This window comes from Musa acuminata, chromosome BXJ1-4 (assembly GCF_036884655.1).
Source record: "Musa acuminata AAA Group cultivar baxijiao chromosome BXJ1-4, Cavendish_Baxijiao_AAA, whole genome shotgun sequence".
NCBI lineage: Eukaryota > Viridiplantae > Streptophyta > Magnoliopsida > Zingiberales > Musaceae > Musa > Musa acuminata.
This window is the reverse complement of record NC_088330.1, coordinates 42,151,360-42,178,962: the sequence shown is the minus strand read 5'-3', so window position 1 is coordinate 42,178,962 and position 27,603 is coordinate 42,151,360. Positions and strand designations below refer to the sequence as shown.

At 38.9% G+C, this 27,603-nt stretch overlaps 1 protein-coding gene across 4 annotated transcripts; it reads right to left on the bottom strand.

The window, feature by feature from the left end:
* On the bottom strand, window positions 1-27,224 carry LOC103982401 (polycomb group protein EMF2B). 4 transcript variants are annotated; one of them, XM_018825508.2, is made up of 23 exons: window positions 27,043-27,224; window positions 25,250-25,417; window positions 24,871-25,036; window positions 24,671-24,726; window positions 24,106-24,214; window positions 23,864-24,023; window positions 23,666-23,734; window positions 19,528-19,664; window positions 11,723-11,782; window positions 11,529-11,647; window positions 10,293-10,357; window positions 8,996-9,048; window positions 8,860-8,913; window positions 8,721-8,780; window positions 7,047-7,093; window positions 6,744-6,946; window positions 6,380-6,557; window positions 6,191-6,239; window positions 2,815-2,898; window positions 2,481-2,560; window positions 1,424-1,494; window positions 776-865; window positions 1-372 (listed from the first exon to the last, which is right to left on the bottom strand). In XM_018825508.2, exons 2-22 carry the CDS (start codon window positions 25,282-25,284, stop codon window positions 780-782), a joined length of 1,941 nt encoding a protein of 646 aa, XP_018681053.2. In that variant the 5' UTR covers window positions 25,285-25,417; window positions 27,043-27,224; the 3' UTR covers window positions 1-372; window positions 776-779. The 4 variants fall into 4 exon arrangements, 3 of the variants coding, with proteins under 3 accessions (XP_018681053.2, XP_018681052.2, XP_065036063.1); XM_018825507.2 differs by lacking the exon at window positions 1,424-1,494; XM_065179991.1 differs by lacking the exon at window positions 1,424-1,494 and having other exon boundaries at window positions 25,250-25,407.
* Window positions 27,225-27,603: the final 379 nt, after the last annotated feature.

Genomic DNA, 27,603 nt, shown 5'->3' with positions numbered 1-27,603 from the left:
TATCGATAAATTATGCAATATTACTTGCCCTTCTGAGCTGAAAGAATATGCGAACATTCATATAAGGTGACAATTGCAGGCTAGTGAAGGCCTTTTCTCTCCCCTGGCAACACTATGATTGTAAACAATAATACCCCAAAGAAGTTACATCAATATAGAAACAAATCAGATAGGAAACCTTTCCAAAAATATGGTACGGGTGTTAGTTAGCACGGAGTAATTCTGGTTGCTCACTGGTCTCCCAGATCTTAGTTTTGCTTGGCGCCCAAGGCCTCATTTTGATTTCTTTCGAGTATTAAGCTACAATTGTTCATGGTGCGTGCATCTAAGAGACTATGATTCCAAAGTTTGATCATAAATAACCTCCAACACCTGCATGCAACAGATGTCATTTGAGTAGTCACAACTTCCTTGATCGCAAATATTGAAATGAAATCTACAGGAAACATATTGAAAACCACACAGCAATATTTATCAGACAAACAGCAAAAGCCAGCATTGGATGAGACAGCCATTTTACAGAGAATGCCTACGAAATTAGCTGGTAAGACTCAGCCCAAAACGTCAGTAGTTCTCATCAGAAGAAATAGCATCCATCTCTAAGCAGGATCAGAGACGTTTTTTCTTTTAAATCCTAGTGAATGAGTTCATTAAGGCACCAAAAAGGGAGTTGAACTTGAATGACACTTTTAGCATGCAAGAATAAGGAAAGAAAAATGTGCTAGCATAACCATATGCATGAACAATTCAGCATTACTGATTGACTGAGCCATACCACATTAAAGCTGGAGATCGCACAAGCTCTTGCCCGTGAATCTGAGAGAATGCCTCACAAGCCCATGATATGTGACCATCAGCCAGAACCCTGGAGGGACACCAAAGCCAATATGTATGTTAGATATTAAGTTTACACTTAGGTTTACCGGGAAACAAAAGTGTACACCCTGAATAACAAAGTTTGGGCAAAAGATTTGGTCCCAGGAAAGAAACTAATAGTACAAGGCCTCTGGTAACCATGTCAATCACCATGCCAGATGGGTACCACCTAGTCAATTGTGGCGAGTCACCAGCCACATGGTTGACTTTTCAACAGTTGATGGTTCCATCCTCCACCCCTTTCAACCTCCACTACTCTGAACTCCAGTCTGCCATTTGATCTCAAGGGATCACCATTATTATCTCCTTTGCATAATAAATTCACATAGCAGATGACATATTGACTCGATTTTGAAAGAAAAAACATGTAATGGCACTTTGTGCACCCATTGCTAAATCCTTATGTGTTTCTTGCCTTTGTAGCATTTGTTTGGTGCCTTGTGCACCTATCAGGCCTTGTTGGTTGTACTTACCCCCCTTGCGGGGTAAGGTTATGTTCAGGCAGCACTGTTTAGAAAAAACAATAATAGGATGACTTGTGCCTCACCAAAACATGGTAAGTCCACCACTCTGAATGCTGGCCATGCAAGATGCGGCATCCAAAGGTCATCTCCAATTCTAGTGACAGAAAGAAAGGAGATAACATGTCTGATCAGGTACTAAGTAGCCTATCAGTCTTCGCAATTCAACAATTAACTATAAACCAAGGATACATCAAAACGATATTCTAGTCAATATCGAGTAGTTCAAAACATATTATGACTCTTGTGGTACACTTCCTGACAAGTGTCATGTCAAGTAATTCAAAACATCTTACGACCCTTGTACCAATAGCATTTATTTAATATATTATATTTAATATAATGTAGGACACAAATTATTCACCAAATGCTTTACATGTTAAATATTGGGCAATATGCATATAGTTTGGACTTTTGTTGTATGTATCTAATTTGCTACCTACATATATACAGAATTATATATATCCATCATAAAAATTTCATCTCTGATAATTACACAACTATTTTTCAAAAGTATAGAATTAAATAATATATATGACAATATTCCGGTTGAAGCTTAGTAGGACTAAAACTGAAATGACAAAGGATCAACAAAGGGAGAACCATCTGAAATGAACAACTCATGTTCAACGAAGAGTTATAAATGTTGTAGTTAAACAAGACGAGTCAATTAGTGTCAGTTGTGCAAGGAAAAATAAAGGAAGATTTATAAAGATTTTATAGGAGACAACGAAAAGAAATAGGAATGCTCTTGACTTTATTAGATATATTGTGTTGTACAAATCTCAATAGTGGAAAACGATCCATACAGCCCAAATAGTAGATACATTACAGTAACAATTCCACATTTCCATATATGGTACCTAGACACAAATATTTGACCAAATCTGTCAAGCCAAATACTTCAGTAATGTAACAGCCAGTTTAATAGATACAAAGTAATATTTCCATGTTTGTGTGTGTACACTTAGTTTGATCATACTATAAAAAAGAATAATAAAAGAAATCTTAACTGAATCTATTGAAATCATGGAAGACATTATTTCAAACAAAAATAACTGGCTAAAGCAGGTAAAGAAATACCTTTGTTTCCGAACAAAAGAATTCCACAGATGCATAATTTGCTTCTCATCCTTCGTCACATCCACAAAATCATCAAGCATCTGCATTGTCTTATGGCTCATTACAGAAGCAATAAAATTTTAAAAGTATATGAACAACGAACATTATCATCTAATATGGTTAGACAACAACCAAATGAGAAATGATAGGACCCTGAAGGAGACTAACTCGGATAAAAATGCACAAAAATATGACCTCTTTAGAAAACAAAAATAATTTGCTTATTTCTCTTCATTTCCTATGAAGTAAAATTGCTAGCAAGAAAAGAGGAATGCCCAGACAAACAATATCTTACTCTTCTATCTTCAAAATCAGCAATGTCATCATCAACTTCATCTTCACTATCCCGATCTAAAAATACTTGCTCCAATGCCATTGGCTGCTATGTATAAGTTACAAACTCAACTTAGCAGACGTGTATATCAAATGCTGGATGGCCATGTAAATATGCAGAAAATTAACCTATTTTATACATAGTGCATAACTTTCAAAAAAAAAAAAAACAGTAATCACAAAATATAGTTAAGTACATGAAACCAAGGTTCATCTACATGACTAGAATAAATATGAATGAAAAGGATTTTAGTATATAGTGAATATCAAGTAGATCAAGTGAAGTGAAATAACCTATATAAATGCAAAATAAAGTATTGCAATTTCAGTGAAGGTCAAAAGCCAGTAAGTCCAAGCATAGCCTCTATTTTTATTAGGAAAAAATGATAAACAACACACCAGGAACCACAACTGGAAATATACTCCTTAAGATGAACTTCTACTCCACAGAGACATGCTAGTTAAGCAATTCATGTTTCAAATCACAGAGAATTTGCCATGCGGTCAATAAAATTGGCTTTTTAATGATATAATAATAATTTTAAAACAGAACCTATATATTTTAGCATCAACACTAGGGTCATAATAAGCTTAATAGAACCCTCTTGTACAATTTAGAAAAGCCCATTGAATGTCATTCAACTTAAGGATTGGCTTCTCCATCATCAAGCATTCTTGACAATAACAACAACAACAAAGTCGTAAGTCTCCACAATTTGGGGTCGGCTATGTGGATCTTTTGCCGCTATTGAAATCTGTAAAAGTTATCTGTTTAGTTAAATTTAAAGTACTTAAATATTTATTTATAGTTACTATTAAAGTTGCTTTGGATCTTTTACCTCTTATCATACCACTAACATTAATCAATTCACTTCTTTTGATTATCGTTTCTGGAGGTCTCCTAAGTATATGCCTATACCATCTTAAACGATTTTCTCTCATCGTATCCTCTATTGAAGCAATACTTAGTTGTTCACGAATAAAAGTATTTCTCTTCCAGTAATTCTACACATTCATCTCAGTATTCTCATCTTAACAACACAAACTTCTTGTATATATTATTTCTTAATTACCCAACACTTAGAACCATAAAACATTCTTGGTCTCACAATTTTCTTATAAAATTTTCCTTTTAATCTTAATGATATTAAATGATCACACAAGACTCATAACGCCCATCGTCATTTTAACCATCTTATTTTTGCTCTACGAATAATATCTTCATCGATCTCTCCATTTTATTAAATGATTGGTCTAAGATACCTAAAGATTTTATTTAAAGGGACTTATTGTCCATCCAACTTAACTATAATCTCTTGTTTATTCTTAGAATTACTAAAATTTCATCTCATATATTCAAGTTATTAATTTAAAACCTTTAGTATCTAAGGATTGACTCCATAGCTCAAAGTTTATAATTAATTACACTTAGGCTCTCATCAACTAAGACAATATCATCAGCAAATAACATACACAAGAGAGGTCTATCATGTAAGTAACTAATAAATTTAGTTATTATCAATGTGAAAAGGTAAGGACTTAATACGGATCATTAATGTAATCCTATGCTAATAGGAAACTCATGAGACAGCCTCTATAGTTGTAATACTTGTAACTACATTATCATATATATGTTTAATAAAAATAAAATAATTAGTTGATATATCTTTCTTTTCTAAAATCCACTATAATAAATCTCTATGAAACCTATCATAAGATTTCTCTAAGTCAATAAAAATGATATACAAATCTTTCTTTTTCTCCCTATACCTTTTCATTAATTCTCTAAATAAATAAATAACTTCTATGGTTGATCTTCTAGGCATAAAATCAAATTGATTTTTAGAGATATTTGTCTCAAACTTTATCTTACTTTCGATAATTCTTTCCCAAAATCTCATGAATTGAATTCCTCTATAATTCGAATAATTTTATATGTCACCCTTATTCTTATAAATTGACACTAAAAAACTCCTCCATTCATTGAGTATCTTTCTGAATATCATGATTTTGTTAAATAAACTAGTTAATCAAGCTACTCCCATATCCCCTAAATTTTTTCAGACCTCAACAAGAATATCATCAGGTCCCATAAGCATTCTTGAGATGAAAACAAGTTAAATTCAAGCACCGACAATAAATCCAATGTAACAAAATCAACTAGATCAATAATTTGCCTCCAAATACTACAAGATTCATGAATTATTATCATCATTAAGGTATGCACCTTCTTAATCTACATTCCTTCCTAACTCTAATCTTCATCGCTCTAAAAGTCATTTGTGGACCGCTAATATTTCTTCATTCTTGTTCTTTTTCTATCCACAATTATTTGTTGCTATCTATCTCACTTATTTGTTGCTACCTACCTCTTTTCCTATACTTCCGCATATCCAACTAGTTTCCAACCCTCCATCTGTTCGGTTTTGTTCCCAAGCAGAAACATTATAGTGGTATCAATTCTCTGAATTCTACATTGAATGCATATGGAGAAAATAATATACTAGTGTTAAAAGTGCTCAGCTTTGTGCTTCTTATGTGATTCAACTCAAATGTCTTCATTGTTGAGAGATCTGGTAGGCACAGATTAGCTTCTGTCCAAGTAACTATACCAAGACTTAATAAATTACCGAACTAGTTATTGGGTTTAGTACCTATCTTGAAGTCCTCTATGTGAAAACAATAATGGCAATTAATCCTCGTCACAAATACTCAAAACCATTAAGTAACCATGTTCTTTAAATGTAAGTGGAAAATGAAGACATCACTGCAACCTTAAAAGTGGTAATAGGAAGTGCTATTATAACAAATAAGCATCGTCCAATACTGGCAGAGTTTCCAAACCTATGACTGATGCATGCAGTTTGCACAGCCCACCAGGCTCAATTCATATATGAATATTGTAACATACCTAACTAACGCAATACCTTAATAAGAAGATGACAGATATATCTGTTTTCTCTATTTTCAAAGAACCATTTCACTCTTGCTCAAACTATAAGAAATAATAACAATCTTCTATATGATTGTTCTTTGCTTTGTTAAAGAAAATTCATTCCAATTAGCAAACACTACCTCCCAAATGAGATGTCCAAAAAAACACAAATTTCTAAGTTTCCCGAAATTGACAGAGCTACGCAGGAAAAACAGCCATAACACAATGATCCAGTGTGCACAAGGGAGAAGAGGTACCAGAATTTTGGGTGTTGCAGTAAATCAGGTGGCAACTTAAAAAGTATCATGAGTTATAAGAACAAAACATTGCTAACCACTAATAGGAAGTTTAAGTAGATAAGCCAAAACAATGAAGAAATCAGGAAGGAGGGATTGTGCATCACCTGAGCTCTATGGGAATGAAAGAACTGACGTTTTTGTAGCAGAGCACGACTGTGAAAAGAAGAGGATTGGTAAAGAAGATATAATCTTATTGTGGCAACCAATATAACACACCAAATAAAGGTGTGCATTGTAAATGAGAATATGCATTTTCATTCTCGATAAATAATTAAAATGAGATAGATACCAACTTTCTGGGATCAGCTCGTTCATCAGATATCTTTCGCATCTTAGAAAACTGCAGCATATTTTGTGATGCTAGATTATTTCCAGATGCTTGCTGACCAGAATCATTGCTGGTAGAACCTTGAGTTGTCACAACACATGCACCTATTGTATCAGGGCAAGATAATATATGTCTTGTGCACCCTGCAGCATAACGAATCTGTGAACTGATGCTTTCAGATTGCTTTCAGATTTATGTCTCACAGGAAGTGAGTTCCACTAAATAATAGTTGTGTTTTGTTGTTCATCTTTGTAAGAGCCACCATCTGTTCCATAATGCTTACTCTGGCATCACAGATATGCGATCACAAAACTAAACTCAGCACGTACCATCACATCCATTTGTAAGCGAAGCACTCGTTGTATATGCATGAGGCCTTTGAGAGGAGCATGTTCCATTGTCTTTGTTATCATAATCTTCACGGGAACCTTCTAAAGCTGCTTCAGGCAAGCCTGATTCCAAAACATGTGGATGCACATGACTTGCAGTCTGAACACTATTCTTCGATCTTCTACTTCTCATTAAGTTTGAGCTGCAGTGGAACTCACTTGTCAGTTGAAATAACTCCATTAACTTGAAATAAGTTATAGAAAGACAAACAAGAGCTAAGATAAATAAAAAAAAAGGACCACCAATAGAAAAAAGTTTGCAGCCTAGGATCAACTCCATCTGATGCAACCTGCAGATATCATAAAAATAAGTAAATAAATTCAAAAGGTTTCTCAAGTTAGGATTGATCATAAGAAACTTTTAAAAGCTGGGAAGTGGCACTAAAGACTGAAAAAAGCATAATGAGAAGCTAAGTCGAATGCCATACTGGAAGCAAGGCAAACTGGTAATTCACCCAAGGGTTACATTTACAGCTAAGGCAGTTGTGAGTTAGAACTTCCCTGATTCAGAAGAGCCAGACATCTGTATCATGCAATATCAATATTTAACCATATCTTCACAGTTTGTGACAAAAGGACAATACTTTATGTCCCCTTCCAGTTTATGTCCATGCTTGTTATGGAAGGCACCCAGTATTCTTATTTTTATCAAGCCATTGGCCAGTAGGCAATTTCCTTTTTGGCATGGGAATCTGGAAACAGAAATGAATATAAAGGAAGGTGGAAGGTGCACAGGTGTTTCTTTGGTGATTACAGCTTGCTGACATTTCTGAGCCCTCATCTTATCATCTATTACAGATTTTCGCAACAACCATCCAAAAAAGCAAAATGAAAGACGAGCATTAAATCTGGTATCCCTTTGGTACATGTTGCCATACACCATGTAACATACCATATCAATGCACCCTGAACCTTCTAGTTGTATAATTTATCCATTCTCTTTACATTTTTTTATTTGAAACTGTTTACCAGTTATAATTAGGTTGCACTTCAAAATTGCAGCAAATCATTTGTACATTTAGAGTCATTGTTCATAAAATTGTCCAAAGGGTTTGTTCAATCAATTTGGATGGATTGTTTTGTTTAATCAGGAGTTTAATTTGATTATTTTCTATGTGCAATATTACAAGTTTCCTGCACATTCTGATGTCATCAATTTTTCATTAGATTCCTTGATTTAACTTTCTTTGTTAGCAATGTCAAAAGTCAAGATGGTACAAAATTCATAATTTTGGATATGCTGGCTGGGATGATTTGTTGGTTGCATATCCCAATAGTAATGGTTGTAGCTACATACAGAGGTTAAAGATTTGAAGTGCTGGTCTATGTCATTTTGAAGTGTGGCGGCTGACAACCTAAGTAATGGACAAGATCTTAAAAATTACGGAAGCCCAATCTGCAACATCCAATCTGGACCAAGAAAGAGCCAGACCTACCCTCCAACATGTAATTACTAGTCCTACCTCCGCTTATTCTTAACTGTTCCCAGCATGAATTATCATCAAATTGACAAGAAGATAAAAAGCAGAAGACAAAGGAAAATGTAGAAAAGGGAAAACAATGAGGAACAGTAAAATGGGATGTGCATATTGTTTGTTCATGTATATTGTTTTGTACCTATAATAGTACCATCTTTTAGACAAATTAACAGCCTTCAATTTCTTTTCATATATTTTTTTACTATATTTTTAAGAGAATATGATACACTTGAGTTCTTTTTCTACAATGATCCAATCTGGTAAGTCTTGAACAATGGGGAAAAACCAGATGGCACCAACAAATAATATTTTTTATATCAGATCTTCAAACCACCTAAGCTTATTGCTTAGCGCGGTCACTCGACTATAGATTATGCTAAATAAGCAAATAACTAAAGCCGCATGATATCAAATGAAGGTTCTGATGATTGTTAAAAACCTCTGATCTCCAAATATCAGTCCTCACGGAAACATTCACAGCTTGATACTCCTCGGTTACCTGAGAAAATGTCAGCCAGATGGTATATTTTAATGCTAAAGAAAATAATGTATTAAGAAGACTCCAAAAGTTTACCAACCCAGAACTCAAAATTGAAAAGGTCATGATTAGAATTCAAATGATATCTCAGCCCCTGCAGAAACAGCACCAAAATATTACAGATAAAACCTAAAATAGAGGCAATATAGATTTTAAAGCCAACATACATAAAATACCTTAAAGCTTGAACACTTCACCAAACAAAAAGGACAAGAGAAGTCCTCCGTAACTGTCAAATGGAAACAAAATAGTTCAAAAACTTGAAAATAAGGGGCAAAAGATACAAGGAATGATGAGTTCAAATATAGAAAAAATAGGCGAGAGGAAACCATATAAATCAAAACTAGCAATAGGAACAATTAGTTTAACCATTAACAAGCCCGTTAATTTACCTCCACTTTTGGAATTCAACAAACTCCAAATTCTAATATATTAACAAGCCATGAAGGAACAATTAATTTATCCAAAAAAAGAGAGAATACAAAACAAAAAATCTTAATTAGGATTAAAGTTTTCGTGAAGGAGATTGTTAAATGTAGATTATCTAAGCACACCTCTCAATGAGATGTAGGTGGAAGCAATGGTGTAATAGACAAGATTAAAATCTCAACCCAATCCCAGTTTTCACACCTTAAAGTAGTATGTTACTGGCCTATCAAACAAAGTATCAACCAGTACCACCCACTATGACAGAAAAAATAATAAAAAAATGTTTACCAACTATTACTGGGCCATTTGGTCTGCTATGGCCTTTGATCAAGTCAATAGATACAAATGTATCAGTGTGACCTGTATTTGAAGCATTCATTATAAATTTTAGTCAGATGCTTCAACTGCACCGATCCCTTGGGAACATAACACTTTTGGAGGTGGTAGATTAGGTATGCAAAAGTCATGAGGACAAGCAAGGCTCACTTCTTGCTGAAACAGCCCCTTAGTTGCTCCAAATTCTGTCGTTTAAGGTTAAGGGAGCAACTAAAAACAGCCAAAAATAGTGTAACTTCTCTTCTTTATACCAATTCCAATCCGGCCAGAACCAATTTTATAGTCACTGGCCGAAACCAATACGGATTCCGATTTCAAAATCTGTGCAAAATTAGGCCCTTGATGATGCTTTTGAGTTTTGTTGCTACTATAATCCTTGTACTATTTTCCATTAGACAGCATATGCAATGCATTTACATATTTGCATTTTTAAATATCACAATACTTTCGAGTATTGTGATTTTAGTAGGGAATCACAAAATGGTAAGTAACAAAATTCTGCACTAAAATACAAGGTATTTCAGGAGACTACACTAGTCAATACATGAGTCCCTCCAGGATACATCAAAATCACCACAGCTACCCTTTCCACATACCTTTTATGATAAATAAAAATGGTGGTGACAAATTAAGGCTATGAGTACAATGCCACCAGAAAGCAACTATATCCACAAGTACTATAAAACAATGAACAAAGAGAGAGATCACCTTCAGTTTTTTGCAGCATGTTGTTGTAGTATCTATAGTTAAACAGAACATTCCCCATCCTCAATCTACAAAGTAGATAGACTAATTAGGAAAGAAATATAGAAGGCAAATATAGATAACTTCCAGCACAAGAATGTCATGGACAGAAAACAACATACGACAGCTAACTTGACAATATTAATATACCCTCTGCCATAAAATTTTTGAAGAGCAATACATAGACCAAAATGTTAGATTGTTTTGGTGGCTAAACTCTTAGCATAAAAGATAAAGCAGAAATCCAACTTCAGATGTAATTAACCAGGAACTTGATTGACTAATGCATCAGTGCTCTCTCAAAACAGCCACATAAACAGCCGACAGGTTTAACAAAGGAAAAAAGCAGGTAACCGATATTATCTTAACACTACTGAAAAAAGCTTGAAAACAAAACAACTATAGAAAATCCAATTGAAGTTTGTACATATTCTGATTCTTCACATTTTGCAGCTATTGTCACCTCTGGAGAACTAATGTGGATGCCACAGATAACCACTTAAATACAGTAAAAACTTATGAGTTGAATCAGATCCTGCATCATGACAACCTATGCTTCTAAAATAGACTGGAAAAAAAAAAGGCATGAATTCATGGAAGACCAATAATTGTAGAAAAGCTGTAATGCAGCAGCATTAGTCACTATACTTAATCTTGATGGAGAATTAAGCCCTAAACCTTTTGTTATTTTCTGTTCTTAGATGCTGGACTCTACTTTTTTAAAGAGCAGCATTTACAGAACCAACCACAGCAACCAGCCAAAATTGGAAACCATTTTTAGCTACAATGGAAAATGACATTAGTAAATGGAAGCTTGACTAAATTAAAGAAGATAAATTTTATTTTGCAATAGAGTATGACATATGAAAACAATCATTTAGTTGATACACAAGAAAATGATAATTGTGTAGATGCCCTTTCAGGACATCTGAAGCTCATAAAAACTTCTACATAAGCAAACCATCAGATACAGAAATTGACACAACAGGGAATTATGCCTTTGACATGCTGATTACATGCCCATGCATGGACTTGCAACAATTTATGAGCATGCACCCTGCCAATTACTAAAAGCTGGTACAAGAATGTCATAGTACAACACATAAAGCTGGCAAACCCTTGTGGCAGGTGAGATACTACCATCCAAATAAAGGAACAAAAATAAACTAAATATTGGAAAACAAACAAACTTTTGGTTACCTGATAATTTGAGGTAAAGATGATGTTGGAATATCATCATATGAGTAAAAGTCATAAGGAGATGTCTCACTTGCTCCCACCTCTTGAGCACATATGCTGACTTTAACTTGGCAGGTATTCTTAAATGAAGAAAATCAACTCAGTACAGAAACTATACCATAAAAATAAACATTTAATATCAAGCATGAACTTACTGCTGAATCTATATTTTGAGTTTGCAAAAATATGCAGTCATTCTTGCCCAAATATTTAGGCTGCAAGATATCTGAAGTGTTAGTATGTAAACCAAACTTTGTGGCCCGATGCATAAGAATCTCACCAATATGAGGTTTGGGAAGGGTCAACGTACATCAAATTTGTACAACCAAGAAAAAAAAATCCATATTCAGCAAGAAGCTAGCTTAATTTATCATCAACAGAAAACAGTACTTTGCATTGCAATGTTAAAGATTAACAAATGCAAGCAAGATTCCTGATTGCAATGATTTGACTGAATATGACAAAAATACCATGTGTCATGGCATAATATGGACCGACAAGCATTTTAATACAAAGTGGCAAAATGCTATCAGTATTGTTTACTCGAGCATCAGTAGTATTCACCAGCTATGCGAGACTTACAGTGACACTACTTTGGCTAGTCAAGGAATGGTGCATATTTACTGAAGAAGCCAGTAACTGTGCCAGAAAAAATAAATTTATTGCCATCTGCACGTTTTGTGGCCTACCACTCAACAGGCATCCATTCTTACAAAAAAGCTTGTGGTCATAAAAATGCAACTTAAAAGCATGTAATATCTGGTCATGCTATATTACATGTAGGAGTATATGCTGCTACCTGGACAAGGCTGGGATTTGACAAATAAATTTATGTGGTTGCCAGATGCAATTCCCTCTGAAAAGCATAGCATATAGGTAACCTCTGGTCATATTACATTAAGAAAATACAGGAATATATGCTGCTAAATGGACAAACAGACATTTAACAGTATTTAATAACTAGCATATGACAACTCAAATTGGTGTCATATTCAGGTTTTCCTTCCTCTCCTTTTCCCTCAATATCAGCCTACCAATTGTCACTTGATATCTAAAAGTAGAACAACATTAAATTACAAGCCACGTTTGACATTCTTTAATCTCTACGTTTTCTTGTTTTCCAGAGCCTACAAGACCACGAGTACATCCTTATTTTTACCATCCCAATATATTATGATCAACATTACCCAGATTCCTTTTGTAGGCACCAATCCAGCAGAATTGACAAGAATGTTGGAGTGCACATTCTACATTTGAAGGATTCACATCCTAAGCAAAGGAAGCCAAATATACTGCATTGCTATTATGATGTGAGATAGACCAAAGGTAACATTCAATTCAGTACGCACAAGAAAATACACATGTGACATCTGCCAACATGGGAAGAACCATTAGGTTACTCAAGTACAAACTGTTATGAATCTTATCACAAGATAAAGCCTTACAAAGAATGAGATTCAACCATCTCTATGTCCACAAATACAGATTGTTTCTATGCCCATCCCCTGGTAAGTCCAGACATCACACTAACGTGCAGGGTTCTCAATTTCGATATGTATCGCCCGGTATGGGCGGTACATACCGGTCCAAGAGGATACTGGTACGCGGACTGTCATCTACCGGACAGTACCAATTTTTTGACCGATACTGAGGCGTATCGACCTGTCACGAACGGACGTCATGCACCCGCAATAACTCCGTTCAACGAACCGTTCGTCGCTCTCATCTACATGTACAGCTGCTTGGCAACATGTTTTGGCTTGGTTTTAAGTCATTTTGCTTGTAAAAATGTAAGTTTGAACAAGTTGTAGCGCTACAGTGCGACCGCTCACCGAACCAAACAAAACAACCCCAAAACAGCTCCGTTTTCGCATGCCACGGCCTGTTTTCTGTAGCCCGTTGCTACACGAGAAACATCAGCCATCTCAGCACCCTGGAATCACCCGGGTGGTACCATGGGGGATGGGGCTTCGGTATAGTGTCGGGTGTTGAACACTCTTTCGCAAGTTCACATGTTACCTTGACGAGAAATTGTTATCGCGCCCGACACTTGGTGAGCAGCTGTTTGCGGACTTGCAACTGTTCGTTCAACCCTCTAAAGTCCTTGTTTTCCTCCTCTCCCTCTTTTATCTTGTACACGCAAGGTGCTCGCTGAATTGCTTGTAAAGCTTCCCCTTTTCGCGAGACGTCGGGACTTGTTCGTCGCTCGTTCTTCGAACTAATCAACTTTCTCTTTTACAGGTTCTTCGGGACCTGCGAGAGGTTGCAAGTGGGCTGATCTTTGCGGATGCAAATCGCAATGGCGAAGCGCGACTAAGGCAACGTAAGCTAAGTTCGCGTCTTTGCCGCAAGGGTGCCTCACGACTTAGGCAATTCCAACTAAGTCCGTAACATTATGGTATCAGAGCGGGCAAGCACTTCGAGCGAGCAGCGAAGGAACTTCGCAACTTCACTATGGCAAAGCATCGTGGCGAATCAAGCAAGACGGGGCAAGCTAGACCCTTGCCCCAAGCAGCCGCAGGTGGGTTGCAAGTGCACACTCGCTCTCATGCTGTTGGAGCCGCTCAGGAGGAGCACGGCAGCAAACATGATGAGCGAGAAGTTGGCTGCTCTCCACGAGCGGAGGAGGTGCAATCTGGAGTGCCAATCGGGAAAAAGAGTCATAAGGAGAGACTCACAACGGCGGAAACCCGCTTGGATGTTCTTGAAGCGAGCTTGGAGGAACTCTACCATGGCCAATGAAGGCTTGTCGAGGTAGAAAGCTCGCAAGAAGAAGCGGAGTCCAGGATCGACAAGGTTGAGGCCCTAGTCAACCGATTGTCAGATGACACCAAAGACTCTGTGCAACACCTGCAGGAAGTTATGGCGGAACTCACTTCAAGGGTGACCATGCTCACAAGAGCACTAAATGCGGGAGGAAGCAACACTCGCATTGCACCGCCACAAAACTTGAGGGCACCCAAGCCTCATGGTTATGGAGGGGCCAGAGATGCCAAAGAGCTCAAGAATTTCCTGTTCGACATGGAACAATACTTTCGAGCTACGAGGCCTGATTCTGAAGAAACCAAAGTTTCTATAGCAACAATATATCTGAACGGAGATGCAAAACTTTGGTGGCGAACCCATTGGGAGGAGATCCAACAAGGTCGGTGTCAAGTTGACACATGGGAGGACCTGAAGCGGGAGTTGAGAACTCAGTTCCTACGGAGAACAAAGAGTTCGTCGCAAGAAGGAAGTTGAGACAACTCCGCCAAAATACTTCCATTCGAGACTACATGAAGTAATTTTCTGCGCTAATGCTGGACATACAGGACATGTCCGAGAAGGACAAGCTGTTCAGCTTCTTCAATGGTTTGAAGTCATGGGCTCAACAAGAACTACATCGAAGGAATGTCGCCGACGTGATCGGGGTAATTGCTACCACAGAAAGGCTCACCAACTTTGTTTCCTCCGAAGACCCGGGAAAAAGGAAACAATCTTCAAGCAATCGCCCTCTGAAATATTCTCGAGGGAAGGAGCTCGGGGGCGAACAAAGGAAGAAGAGTTCCCATAAATGGCCAAGCCCGAAAGGCAAGACCTCGAAACCTGGCGGATATTTCTTGTACGGAGGGCCGCACATGGTGAGGGAGTGCCCACAAAAATAGGCACTCAATGCTTTAACAGCTTCCATCCACCCCTCCCGATCGGACAAGGGCAAGGCTGTCGCTCTTAGTTCGAGTAGTTCTGAATCCAGCAACAACGATGAGGAGTCGCAACTCGCAAGGACCCCGGATGGGAGCAATGCATTTGTTGAACGCCATGCGGGGTCAAGTGGGGGAGAACACGAAGACAAGGCTACAAAAAGCAAGAAGTGGCAAGCTGATGTACGTAGACATTATGGTCAATGGCCAAACGACCCGTGCAATGGTGGACATAGGCGCTACCCACAATTTTGTTGCCGATCGAGAAGCAAAGCGACTTGGGCTGATCTCAGAGAAGAGCCCAAGTCGAATGAAGGCGGTGAACTCGGAGGCCAGGTGAATCTCCGGGTTGGCAAAGGGAGTTCTCATCAAGATTGGAACATGGAGCGGGAGCACAAACATGGTGGCGGTGCCACTGGATGACTTCAAAGTGATTCTTGGAATGGAATTTATGCACGCGGCGAAGTTGGTGCCAATGTCGTTCCTTAACTCCCTATGTGTGATGGGAGGTGACGACCCTTGTGTGGTTCCCGTCTCTCGAAGAGAAACCAAGGAACCCCAACATATATCGACATTACAACTAAAGAAAGGGGTACGAAAAGGTGAATTAACATTCGTGGCTACTATAAAGCTAGAGCCACTCGACGAGAAGGCCATTCATAAACCTGCTATGGTGGCGAACGTCCTGAAAGAGTTCACTGACGTTATGCCACCCGAGTTGCCAAAGACTCTTCCACCACGCAGAGGCATGGATCACAACATCGAGCTGGAGCCAGGAGTGAAGCCTCCAGCGAGACCACCCTACCGCATGCCCGCGCCAGAGTTGGCAGAACTCAAAAAACAGTTAGGTGAACTGCTAAGCAGTGGTCTCGTCCGCAGTTCTAAAGCACCATTCGGAGCTCCAGTTCTCTTCCAGAAGAAACAAGATGAGAGCTTTCGACTATGCATCGATTACCGAGCCCTCAACAAAGTGACGATAAAAAACAAGTATCCCATCCTGCTCATCGCGGACTTGTTCGACCAGTTGGGCAAGGCCAAGTATTTCTCAAAACTCGACCTTCGATCGGGGTATTGGCAGGTGCGCATTGCTGAAGACGATGAAACGAAGACTACCTGTGTGACCAGATATTGAGCGTTTGAGTTCTTGGTGATGCCTTTCGGCTTAACCAACGCTTCGGCCACGTTCTGCACTCTCATGAACCAGCTATTCAAGGAGTATTTGGATAAGTTCGTGGTCGTCTACTTCAACGATATCGTCGTCTACAGTCAAACGCTCGAGGAACATGTCAAGCACCTTCGGACAATTTTCAAGGTTCTTAGGGAGAACACGTTATTCGTGAAAAGGGAGAAATGCTACTTTGCTCAAACAGAGATCTTATTCTTGGGGCATCGAATCGATGATGGCTCCATTCGAATGGACAAATCGAAGGTGCAAGCGGTTGCGGAATGGCGAACTCCAAAGAAGGTGCTAGAGTTGAGATCCTTCCTTGGTTTTGTCAACTACTATCGACGCTTCATATCGGGTATTCGAAGCGTGCAACTCCACTGACAGAGTTGCTGAAGGAGCAGCCTTGGAGGTAGTCTGATAAATGTGAAACTACATTTCAAGATCTGAAGGCTGCTGTGTTGGAAGAACCAGTGCTCAAATTGTCAGACTAACGGGAGCACTTCGAAGTCCATACAGATGCTTCAGACTTCGCTATTGGGGAAGTGCTCATGCAGGAGGGTCATCCGGTGGCCTACGAGAGCCGCAAACTCAACGAGACCGAGCGACGATATCCGGTGCACAAGAAGGAGATGACAGCGGTGATCCACTGTCTACAAGTTTGGCAACACTACCTTCTTGGATCGCGATTTGTTTTAAGGACCGACAACATCGCTTTGAGCTATTTTCAAACTCAGAAGAAACTCTCCCCAAAGCAAGCACGATGGCAGGACTTCCTGACTGAGTTTGATAAGGCAATGGAGTATAAGCCTAAAAAGGCAAATGTCATGGCTGATGCATTGAGTCGAAAAGTGGAGCGGGTGAATGTCGTACAATTGGAGGGCAGAGGCCAAGCAAGTCAGTTGCACTCCAACTTTCTTTCCAGGATCAGGGATGGTCTGTACAGTGATCCCCAGGAAGTAACCCTAATGCAACTCATTAAAGAAGGCAAGGCACAACGGTTTTGGGTCTAGGAGGGACTCGTTTACACCAAAGGGAATAGGGTTTATGTTCCTTGAGTGGACAATCTGAGGCGTGAACTCTTAAGAGAGTGTCACGATTCCCTTTGGGCTGGACACCCGGGCATTCATAGAACCTTGGCTCTCGTGGAGAGGGCCTTCTATTGGCCGAAGACGGGGACTGATGTGGAGGAATATGTTCGAACGTGCCTCACTTGCCAACAAGACAAGGTGGAGCAACGGAACTCGATGGGACTTTTGGAGTCGTTGCCCTTACCAGAAAGACCGTGGGAGAGCATTTCCTTGGACTTCATATCAAGCTTGCCCGCAGTAGGGAGACTCGGATCGATACTTGTGGTGGTCGATCAATTTTTACAGTATGCAACTTTCATTGCTGCTCCCCTACACTGTTCAGGAGAGGAAGCGGCCAAACTGATGATGAAGGATGTGGTGAAGTATTGGGGAGTCCCACACAATATCATCAATGATCGAGACGCTCGATTCCTGGGACGATTCTGGACCGAGCTATTCAAATTGTTGGAGTCCAAGTTATACTTCTCCACAAGCCTCCACCCCCAGACGGATGGCCAAACCAAAAGGATAAACTCGCTCCTAGAGCAATATCTTTGACACTACGTGAGTGCCAACCAACGAGATTGGGTGAAGTTGTTGGACATTGCCCGATTCTCCTACAACTTGCAGCGGAGCTCTGCGTCCAACAAGAGCCCCTTCGAGATCATTACAGGGCAACAACCGTCAACTCCTCACACCATGACAATCGGGTATACTGGGAGTAGTCCGTCAGCCTACCACTTCGCAAATGAGTGGCACCGAAATGCAGATATTACGTGGGCTTACTTGGAGAAGGCGACAAAAGGGATGAAAAAGTGGGCAGACTTGGGAAGGCGACCGCAAGAGTTCAAGGTCGGCGATTTGGTGTTGGTAAAGCTCCAACCAGCATCACTCCAATTCTTTAGGAACAAAATACACAAAGGATTGATGCGCAAGTATGAAGGGCCCTTCCCAATTATCAGCAAGGTGGGCAACGTCTCCTACAAGTTGCAGCTTCTGACGTGGTTCAAAATTCACAATGTTCTTCATGCCAGCAACCTAAAAGCCTACCACTCGGATCCGCAAGATGCTTCCCGAAGTATTTCAACTCGGCTACCCCCCACCAGAGTCTCCTACGAGAAGCGAGTTGAAACTATTTTAGCGGATCGTAAGATAAAGCTACCCAATGGAGCTGAGCAGACCGAGTACTTGGTGAAGTGGCGAAAACTTCCCCGAACTGAAGCCAGTTGGGAGCACGAAAATGCCCTGCGATATGAAGAATCAATTATCAATAACTACCAACAAGTGTCGACGAAGGCGTTGACAGTTTGAGTGGGGGAGAATGTCACGAACGATCGTCGCGCACCCGCATCAACTCCGTTCAACGAACCGTTCGTCGCTCTCATCTACATGTACAGCTACTTGGCAGCATGTTTTGGCTTGGTTTTAAGTCCTTTTGCTTGTAAAAATTGAAGTTCGAACAAGTTGCAGCGCTACAGTGGGACCGCTCACCATCGGTACGTACCGTACCGAGCAGAGTTTAGTACATCAATACGGATCAGTCTTCAAAACTCTGCTAATGTGTCTAAACAACAAATCTTATGGCTTCTTTAATTAAAATAACAATATAAGACCATCATATTTTTTATCTTGCCCAAATTTTGGATCAACTTCATAGAATCTCTAGTCAACTTCAAAACTGCTTAAGGGTTCCAAACGCTAGCCACGGTGTTATCTACAATTTAATAGCGAAGAATATCCAATTAAGAGATTTTAACACATCAATTGGCAGGGTCTTGTCCTTACAACAAGAACTGATATACATAAGATAAGCTCACCATGGAATCATACAAAATATTATCTAATTACATAAATGTGTCTGGTGGAGGTAGTCCCAGACCAGTCAACCTGCTGGCATATTGGCAAAAGATACAAAAGATACGACATGACTAATTTCCACATAAACCAATAAATAAAAATTCTATGTTATACTAATAGGTCCCAATAAAAAATGAAGGTATGTGATGATTTAAAATGATATATTCATAATGTCATATTTGGCATACCTCCAAAATGCTTGGTTGCATATTAACAGCTGAAAGCATGTCAGTTCTATGTCCTAAGCTCAAGGTCACACATTTCTCTAATGACAAACAAAGTGAATCAACTGGTATTTTTCCACAAAGGCAATTCCCTTCAAGTTCTGAAAGTAGAGCAGGAAAAGGTGTAAATTTGGTTGGATTATGTAACATATAAAAGAGCCATGATAATTAAACTTAAAAAAACAATAACATGATTTTATATCTATGCACATGATATCATATTTTCATCCAAAAAATTATCTACTTGTGAAACGATCCAACCACAGGTACTAACAAACAAAAGGGCAAAAAAGGTAAAAGAATAGAGAAAGATTACGTCAACAGCAGCATAAGGGTAACACAGTCAAAAGTAATAAATACTGAAAGACCACAAAAATCACAATCACACCATTAAACCTTACTAAAAATAACATGGCTAAGAAAATAAACAGCATGATTTGGATCAATATCTACCATGATGCATCTTATTGTCATTAGTCATTACTATGCCTGAGAGCTAATATGCATAGCACAGAGGTGCATACTGTTGCACTGCCTATCTTGGTTCATATTATTAAATTCTACACTAAAAGAAGACATTTGTTGACACAACTTGCATCATGATTTCCATGGATCATAGAAGACATTGTCGACACCTTGCATCAAGATTTTCTTGGATCATATTTCATTCTGGTTATATCAATTTAAATATTATTAAATTCTACACTAGAAGAAGACATTTGTCGACACAACTTGCATCAAGATTTCCTTGGAGCATAGAACACCATCTCTTATTTCTGTTCAAGATGGTTTGTAGCTCTTTTCCTTTTTTTTTTTTGTCTTCACTTTTTCTTTGGTCATGTTATGGATTCATCAGCACATATTACAGAGGGTTAAGGTCCATTTTAACCCCTGTGATTTTGGTCATGAACATCTTAAGTCCTTATGGTTAACTCGTGTCTAAAATAACTCATACATTTTCAAAAATATAGTATTTAAGCTCCTCCCGTCAGGTCTGAGTTAACAACCGTTAGAGTCTGCTTATGTGGCATGCTGACTCACAATAAACTATTAATATAATAACACTTGTAATTTAGGGTTAAGGTCCATTTTAGCCCCTATAGTTTTAGCCATGGGCCTTTTAAGCCTTTATAGTTTACTCATGTCTAAAATAACCCCTATATTTTCAAAAACATAGCATATAAACCCCTCCCATCAAGTCTAAGTTAACAGACATTAGAGTCTACTAACGTGGTATGCAGACTCACAATAAACCATTAATATAATGACCCGTGTAAGTTCTGTTTAAAAAAGAAACTGAGACCTCTATCAATGGCGAGAGGAGGCGTCGTCGTGGAAGTGACCACCAGCACCAAGCCGTTGGTACCTAACAGGGTATCGTACGCACGCAACCTCTCCCACGTTGACAATGAGCTAAGTAGCTTCCAATCATGCCTCAAGTGGATGTGCGTCAAGCAATTTGACACTAGGCACGCAGTGGTCTCTTGGTTCCTCTTCCTCCTCCTGTGCGTCTTCGTCCCCACTGCCTCCCACTTCGTCCTCTCCTGCATCACTTGTCATGCCTACGATGTGGTGGTCCAGTTCTCCCTCACCTCTCCTCCGGCCTCTCCACCTTCATCCGTCGTTATGGGCTCCGCCGCTTCCTCTTCCTCGACAAGCTGGTCGAGGAGAGCGAGCGAGTGAGGGAGGGCTACATGGACTAGCTTAACTGCTCCTTCCGCCTACTCTCCGTCTTTGTGATGTCGTGCTTCGCGGGGGAGGTGGCTTACAAGTAACAAGATATGGTGGTACTCGTCAGGATCGAAGTAGGTGTTGTTCGCGGTAGTGGGCAACGCCATGGTGGGCGACGTGGTGGCATACGCCCTAAAGCTAGCGAGCTAGATCAACCGAATGTCACTACGCCCTGGAAGCATACCCCATGGAGGTGGCATGTGCCCTGAAGTGACATCCGGTAGATCCAGCTAGCTAGCTCCAGGGCACATGCCACCACGTCGCCCACCATGGCGCTGCCCACCACCACGAACGACCCCCGCTCCAATCCTGACGAGTACCACCATACCTTGTAAGCCACCTCCCCCACGATGCACAACATCATGGAGACAGAGAGCAAGCAAAAGGAGCGGTTGAGCTAGTCCATGTAGCCCTCCCACACCCGCTCACTCTCCTTGACCAGCTATCGAGGAAGAGGAAGTGGTGGAGATCGTAGCGACGGACGAAGGCGGAGAGGCCGGAGGCGGAGGTGAGAGAGAGCTGGACCATCATGTCGTAAGCACGACAGGTGGGGCACAGGAGATGACAAAATGAGAGGCGATGGGGGCGAAGCCACCCAGGAGGAGGAAGAGGGACCAAGAGACCACTGCGAGCCTAGCGTCGAACTGGTCGATGCACATCCACCCGAGGTAGGATCAGAAGCTCCTGAGCTCGTCATCAACGGGGGAGAGGCCACGTGCATACAACACCTGCTAAGTAGCAGCGGCTCGGTGCTACTGCTGGTGGTCACTTCCACGACCACACCTCCTCCCGCCATTGATGGAGGTCTCAGTTTTTAAAAAAAAAATTAAATTACACATATCATTATATTAAACGTTTATTGTGAGTCAGCATACCACATAAGCAAACTCTAACGTCTGTTAACTCAAACTTGATAGGAGGAGCATATATGTTATGTTTTTTAAAATGTAGGAGTTATTTTAAGCACGAGTAAACCATAAAGGTTTAAGAAGTTCATGGCCAAAACCATATGATCTAAAATAGACCTTAACCCTAAATTACATATCATTATATTAATGGTTTATTGTGAGTCAACATGCCACGTAAGCAGACTCTAACGTTTGTTAACTCAAACTTGATGAGAGGAACCTATATGCTACGTGTTTGAAAATATAAGGGTTAAGGCACAAGTAAATCATAAGGGCTTAAGAGATCTATGGTCAAAACCACATGAGCTAAAATGGACCTTAACCCTATTACAAATAGAGAAAACCCAACTCAACCCCATTAAAGCGATGAGCCCAACAGAATCATGCTTTCCACTTACTCTTAATCATCATCTTATAGTTACAACTTAATGTCTGTAAAGTATATTTTATTCTGAGCAAGAACTTTTATATCACACCCTGACATTCTCCATCTCCATGATAGATTCCCCAAGCATGGAGACAAAAAAAAAGGATTCATTTGAAAACAAAACAAAACAAAAGAAACATGTTGAACACCAAACACAAGTAATGAGGTTTGATCATATTGATGATAATGGTCAGCATGGTGGTCACAAAGTAGCATATGATAACTAAATATTCATTTGTTCATTAGGTAGAACAAAATACATCAAATACTCACACTAAGATGCTTCTCATGTATTAGACATAGTACACGCCAATAACCAGCCTACCACTATACTGAACAGCAAAAACCAACAAACTGAGCTTCAATGTATCTTCTTGAGCACTAAAAAGTTGGGCCTACTAGCTTAGAAAGACTCAGAATCTCAAGACAGATGAAGAATATCGTGACCAAAGTAAAGGTCTGATCAGCTACATAAAAACTAACATATGAGAAGTCGAGAGCTTATTGACTTTTTTTCCCATTATCTTGAATGAGTAGAATCATGGAAGGTCATTCGAGGAGCTTTTAAACTGACAAAATATGACATAAGAACATAAGTTTCCGAGTTTTATACCAAGAAGGAAAAGGCTTGTTGGATTAGAAACAGAATAACTCATGAAATTTATCATATATATCTTCAATTGAAAGTCTTAAGATAATTTAAATAGCATCATAGAGTGTCATTGAGAAATTTGAGCTAATCTTTCTAATATTAGTGTGACAGTGATAGTGTTTGGCTTGGATCCAGGCCTTCAGTTTGCACCAATCCAGAGGAATCAAATCAAATTTTCTGCATTCATAAGCAAAAATAACTCAGTAGGTCAAATTTATCAAGCGTGGCAAACCATTTTGCTACTTCACCATTTATAGTTTCTTCATAAACGGGAATGCATTTTTTGAGAAAACAAAATGGAATCTTCAAGTTCTCAAAATCAGAATCCTGAAGTTCAAACAAATAATATATCCAATACAAATCTGGCAATTAATTATGCCTTACTGAGAAAAGAAGACCATTCTTCATGTTCATTCAATAGATGATTTCCACCAAAACCACCTTTTGATTCCCCTGGAAGAGAAAATAGATAATCAGGTTTGTAGATGCAGTTCAAATATTCATATGTGACATGAATATAAGTCAAATAATGCAACAAAATAAAGGTTACACACACACACATATGAAAGAAACACACCATACCTTTGCTGATGATAATAATGTTGAGATTGTTAGCTCGTGCATTGGTTATCAGTTTCTTAATCTCAGGAATAACAAAACTGGCTTCCATATGAGCCTTTTTCCCAAACTCACTGAAATTAGTTAGGACACAAGGGCGACTGAGTCGATATACTGCAGAATGCTGTTTATTTAGCACAATAACAGGAAAAGTTCAGTATTTAACATAGAACAGAGTCTTGCAGCAGAACAGGAAACTACTATACCTCTGCAACTGCAGTATCAGCAACAGGTCTAGCTAATAGCACATAGAGAGGGAACAAATGTTCTTTCTCAGCGTTCAGACTTCCAATCAGTGAAATGATTATTTGAATTCTACAAAAGGGGGAGAAATTTTGATGTAGTAGAGGTCAAATCTAAATAAATTATATTCAACTAAACCTATAGTATACTGAAACTTTGGCATGATCTAGAAAGTTACACATGATACTTCAAAGTCCAGGAAATTATGAGAAATCAGTTTCAGAAGACCTAAATTAAATGATAAGAAAAAAAAATGTTTTACCGATAACAATAAGCAAAAAAGATATAGAAACTTCGATGTCCCCAGAAAACCAACATATCATCTCTGTGTTAAAGTTTGTAAAAACAACCAAGCTATGCACATGGGTGGGAGACTCGGCTACTAACATCAATGAAACAATTAAAGAGGAAATGGCTTTTTTTTCTGTAGAATGTGCAGAACACAACAACTTTTAAACATCATATCAAGTACTATGAAAGAATACATCTACACCTAAAAGGGAAATTATTATATCACAGAATAAGAACCTCCTTTTGCGCTTTGCTTGCATCTTGTACTGCAAACATCTCTGAAGAAATGAAGGCTGCAATAAAGTGAAATAAGCTGTTATCACCTCAGAATCAGACTCTTACAAGCAAATATCTGCTTTAAACTGCACATCTAAACATAAGAACCTCATAATCATGCTTTTTTAACAAGAAACCAATATCCTAGAACACAAACTTACATTTTGTATTGCCCTACGTTGAAGTATATTATAAAGTTCAACAGGTTTGCAGTATACAGAAAGACTTTCTTCAGCTGCAAGTTGCTCTTCGGCTGTCAATCGAACTCGAGACTGCTGATGGCACATCTGATCAGTCCTTGATTGGCTGCAACTGCAACCATGATTCCTACAGCAAAAGAAATCAGCAACACAAAAGGGCTGGAAAAGTTGACATCTTGAAAGAAAGGAAATAGAACCAATTAAGTAGAAATAGGAAATTAATACAATGCATAACTTGAATCACAAAACTATCTATGAAACAATTGCAAACACAGAATGCAATACTTATTAAGAAATTATCATAATTACTATCAAAAAATGAAATGTAAGTTGGGCATACATGGTCTCACGAACTGCCAGAGATAAGCCTGGCATTCTGGAAGAAAAGCGCCACGGTCAAGCTATAAGTTTTCACAGCCTTCCACAATCTCAAAGAACACGCAGGGATCGGATTCCAGTGGGCAACATTCACCTTCTTCTTTCCAGATACATGCTACCCTGGAATTTACTATATTTTTAAAAAAAAATTAGGGACATTTTGAGAACAACTTTAATTCTGAAATAGACAAGTAGCTAAAAGAAATTGTAACTGGAATCACAGTAACATATCATGTGATAGTGGACATTAATTATAAGCCAAAAAGACATACCAATCTTTTTCTCCGACAGAACATGAATGAAGAATAGAAATAGCAGAAAAACTACAGCCAGTAGCTCCCATGTGATTTATACTACATTATTACGAAGACAAAATTTGCCTTTGATATTTGACCAAAACCAACATATTTGCCACCAGGAACAAGGAAATTTCAATAATTAACATTAATATATAAAATTCTATCTACATCACATAATTATAATCGAGTTGGAAGAATACCCTCGAAATATGATTGTACAGGAAGGAATAATCGATATCATACAAAAAACTAAATTAATAAGAAAAAAACTTCATGTATGTTAAAAACCTTTTATGCTACTTATCAACAGCATGAGAGGAGAATAAAGAGTGCACTCCATCATGTCTACAGATCCAGATATAATCCAAAGAGACATCTTTGACCTTTTAGTCAAATACAAAGCATGCTTCATATACTGCAGGTGATGTTGGCCTAACCTGGTTATCAATTCTTCTCCACCTTCTCCTCCTCTTCTTCTCCTTTTCCTCTCCCTCTGCCTCCTCTTCCTAATCTTTTTCTTCTCCTGCTCCCCGTGGCCCCCCTCCCATTCTTGGTACAATGATGCATCCCAATGTACCATGTATTGGTACGTCAGCACAGACAGGACTCATATCGGTCCAGCCATGCTCAGGCACAGACTAGACCAGAACCGGTTCAACCATGAACAGACATGGGTCTGGTACCCAAAATGTAGAACATTCTGTACATATATGAATATATAGTGCATGTACATATGTATGCCGTATGGATGGATGGACAACAAAACTGAGTGAAAATGACAGATGATGGGGAAATAAGGATATGACTCAAAAAGATAAAAGAAGGCCTTGAACCAGTAAGCTAATTCTAGTCCTCAGAAATATCTCACACCCGCCCCCTCCAATGCAATCAAACAAACACTTAAATAGACTAAGCAGAGACATGTAGACATTGTTGCAATAATCAAGCGTCATGACAATGCATGAAGACATGTTCTACTCGGGCGCATATATTGTCCATGATTTATCTAAAAAATAAGTCAGAGTACTTACAGATTAAAAACATAATTCTAGTGACCCTTAATTCGGATTAACAGCAAAGATTTTATGAAATACCAAAGACGAGTTCCACGACAAGTGGTGGTGCAACAAGAGAAAGTTTCAAGCAAAAATTCACGTTCAGAATTCACATCAACTACCAATACCATATATTCCAGAAGCATAACCACAGAACGGCCTTCACCCAAATAATAATAATTACAACAACGAGAATATTTTCGAACGAAACGAGAAAACAAAAAAGCAAAAAATAAACCGCAGCAACACAAATCCAGCTCGGAACCTCCAAATAAAACAAAATGAAAGACGAAAATGCGTAGTTTTGACGCATTTATGGAGCCAGAACGGGTAAATGGAGTCCGATAGAGAGGGAGGCCGCGGAACGGGAAGCAAGAAGAGGAGGAGAAGTAGATAAATACCGTTGGGCCGTCGCCGCTAGGCTTCCAGGCGCCGCCAAAAATCGCGCCGGCAGCCGGCCGCTCCCCCTCCGGCGGAAGATCGGCGTGGTCGTGCGTGGAAAGGGGAAGGGGGAAGGGACGGAGGGGAGGATTTAGGGATTAGTTGGCTGGTGGCGAACGCGTTGATGGAGTAATAATGAGTGTTTAATGGTTTGGTTTCAATTTACGGTCGCATATATATTTATCCTTCTGCAATTTATAAATGCTGTAACCAATCAGTCCTCTTCTTAGACTCCTTTCATTGAATAATTAATACACAAAATAACCGCATTTTTCTTGCAATTCTTACTGTGATAATAAAATTTATTGTAATAAATTAGATTTAAATGTTTCTATTAAATTGTGGCAATCAACTGAAGAACATTAGCTATGGGAAAGTGTACATATCTGTATCTAAGATTTTTTTTCCATTTTGCAGTGTGTATCTGCTAAATTTAAATTGAGATTGAAAGGAGTCAACATAAAAACTGCTAATTTAGGAGGGATATATATATATATATATATATATATATATATATATAT